Source organism: Dendrobium catenatum, unplaced genomic scaffold (genome assembly GCF_001605985.2).
Source record: "Dendrobium catenatum unplaced genomic scaffold, ASM160598v2 original_scaffold_176764, whole genome shotgun sequence".
Lineage (NCBI taxonomy): Eukaryota > Viridiplantae > Streptophyta > Magnoliopsida > Asparagales > Orchidaceae > Dendrobium > Dendrobium catenatum.
The window spans coordinates 1-1,454 of NW_021495185.1; the positions used below are offsets into that span (position 1 = coordinate 1).

At 31.2% G+C, this 1,454-nt stretch overlaps 1 protein-coding gene across 1 annotated transcript; it reads left to right on the forward strand.

Moving 5' to 3' along the window:
* The first annotated feature begins 6 nt into the window (after nucleotides 1-6).
* Nucleotides 7-788, forward strand: LOC110093709 (spermatogenesis-associated protein 20). Its single transcript, XM_020818684.2, has 2 exons — nucleotides 7-196; nucleotides 416-788. Exons 1-2 carry the CDS (start codon nucleotides 53-55, stop codon nucleotides 608-610), a joined length of 339 nt encoding a protein of 112 aa, XP_020674343.1. The 5' UTR covers nucleotides 7-52; the 3' UTR covers nucleotides 611-788.
* The last annotated feature ends 666 nt before the right edge of the window (nucleotides 789-1,454 follow it).

Genomic DNA, 1,454 nt, shown 5'->3' on the forward strand with positions numbered 1-1,454 from the left:
TGTTACTCGAATTCTACAGGCAGTGTTTGAGGACCGTTTGAAAGAACAGAGCATGGCAGTTCCCCTAATGGCCTGTGCTGCAGACATGCTTTATGCTCCATCCAGGCAACAAGTGGTGTTAGTCGGGGATAAAAGCTCCAGTGAGCTCAAGAAGATGGTTGCTGTAGTCTATGCTTCATATAATCCACTCAGAAGTGTAAGTTTATTTCTACTTATAGAACAGATTCGTATGTGGAAAATTTTTCTATTAGAATATCCTGATCAAAATGAATTTCAAAAAATTTCAATCTATTTAAAAAGACTGCAATATTATTCTGTTCAAATTAAAATTTTGATCATAATGTCCTGACAGAATTATTTTAAGTTATGATTTGAGGATCTTTTGGTAGTTATATTTTTCTGATGTCAACTTTAGGTGATTCAAATAGACCGTCAGAATGAAGAAGACATGGAGTTCTGGGAGAGCAATAATCAGAACATATTCCATATGGCAAAAGGTAGCCCAAATGACAAAGAAGCTGTTGCTTATGTATGCCAAAACTTCGTGTGCAATGCTCCAGTGGCAGAACCTGATGCACTTAGTTCGCTTTTAATGAGGAGAGTTAGCTAGTTTGAGATTTAAGCTTCATTTGCTGTTGATTAAAACAATTTTTTAGTAAAAAAATATTTTTTTTTACTAAAAAATTGCTTTAAGAAATTTGTCTCAAATAAAACCTTATTTCAAATTTGTTTGCTGTTTTGTGGCGATACAACACTTGCATATTATGTTTTTTTTTTTTTTTTTTTTTTTTTTTTTGTGATAAATGGGAGAATCTTAAGCATGCCTTCATAGACGGAAAGCATGCTGCGTAAATAATAGGTTAACATTCCCAGAAATTTTTTTATTTGCAGTTGTAAGGTTACAATTTTGAATGTTCGGTTCAGAAATTGTAGGCAGGAAAGTAATTGCAATTTGTAAAACCAACTTTTATTTAGAATTTTATTCTCCTATTCATGAAGATTAAAATTATTGGTTCAGAACTAGTGGAATAAAAGCTTTTGGATCGAAGGGCAGAGAATTATATAAAAAGGTTTTTTATGCCGCATATCCCATGGCCTATTTGTAGGATGAATTATTTTGTGCAGACACGGGATGAAGAAAATTGTTTGGATTGCTGCATTTTTATTGTCCTTTTGCTGTGATTTTGCACAAGAGCAATAAAAGTGCAGTAAATATTTAATATTTATTAAATAATTGAATATTTATTGATTTTTGTAAATGGACATCAAAAGTGCAATAAAAATACATTCATAATTGAATATTTTCTACAATTTTGCTATTCTTTCGCCAAAATGTAGCAAAATGATATTAAAAGCGCAACAAATTTGAACAGTTCTTTTCGTTCGGTGTCCATAAAGAATAATTTTTCTATTTGTATAGAGGTAAGCAGAATTATATAATAAATAAATGTCAC

Bases quoted from the DNA above. Each gene is read 5' to 3' on its own strand.
- LOC110093709 (XM_020818684.2), top strand. From the start codon at position 53: ATGGCAGTTCCCCTAATGGCCTGTGCTGCAGACATGCTTTATGCTCCA. The intron at 197-415 runs GTAAGTTTATTT...TGTCAACTTTAG, and splicing joins CATATAATCCACTCAGAAGT to GTGATTCAAATAGACCGTCA.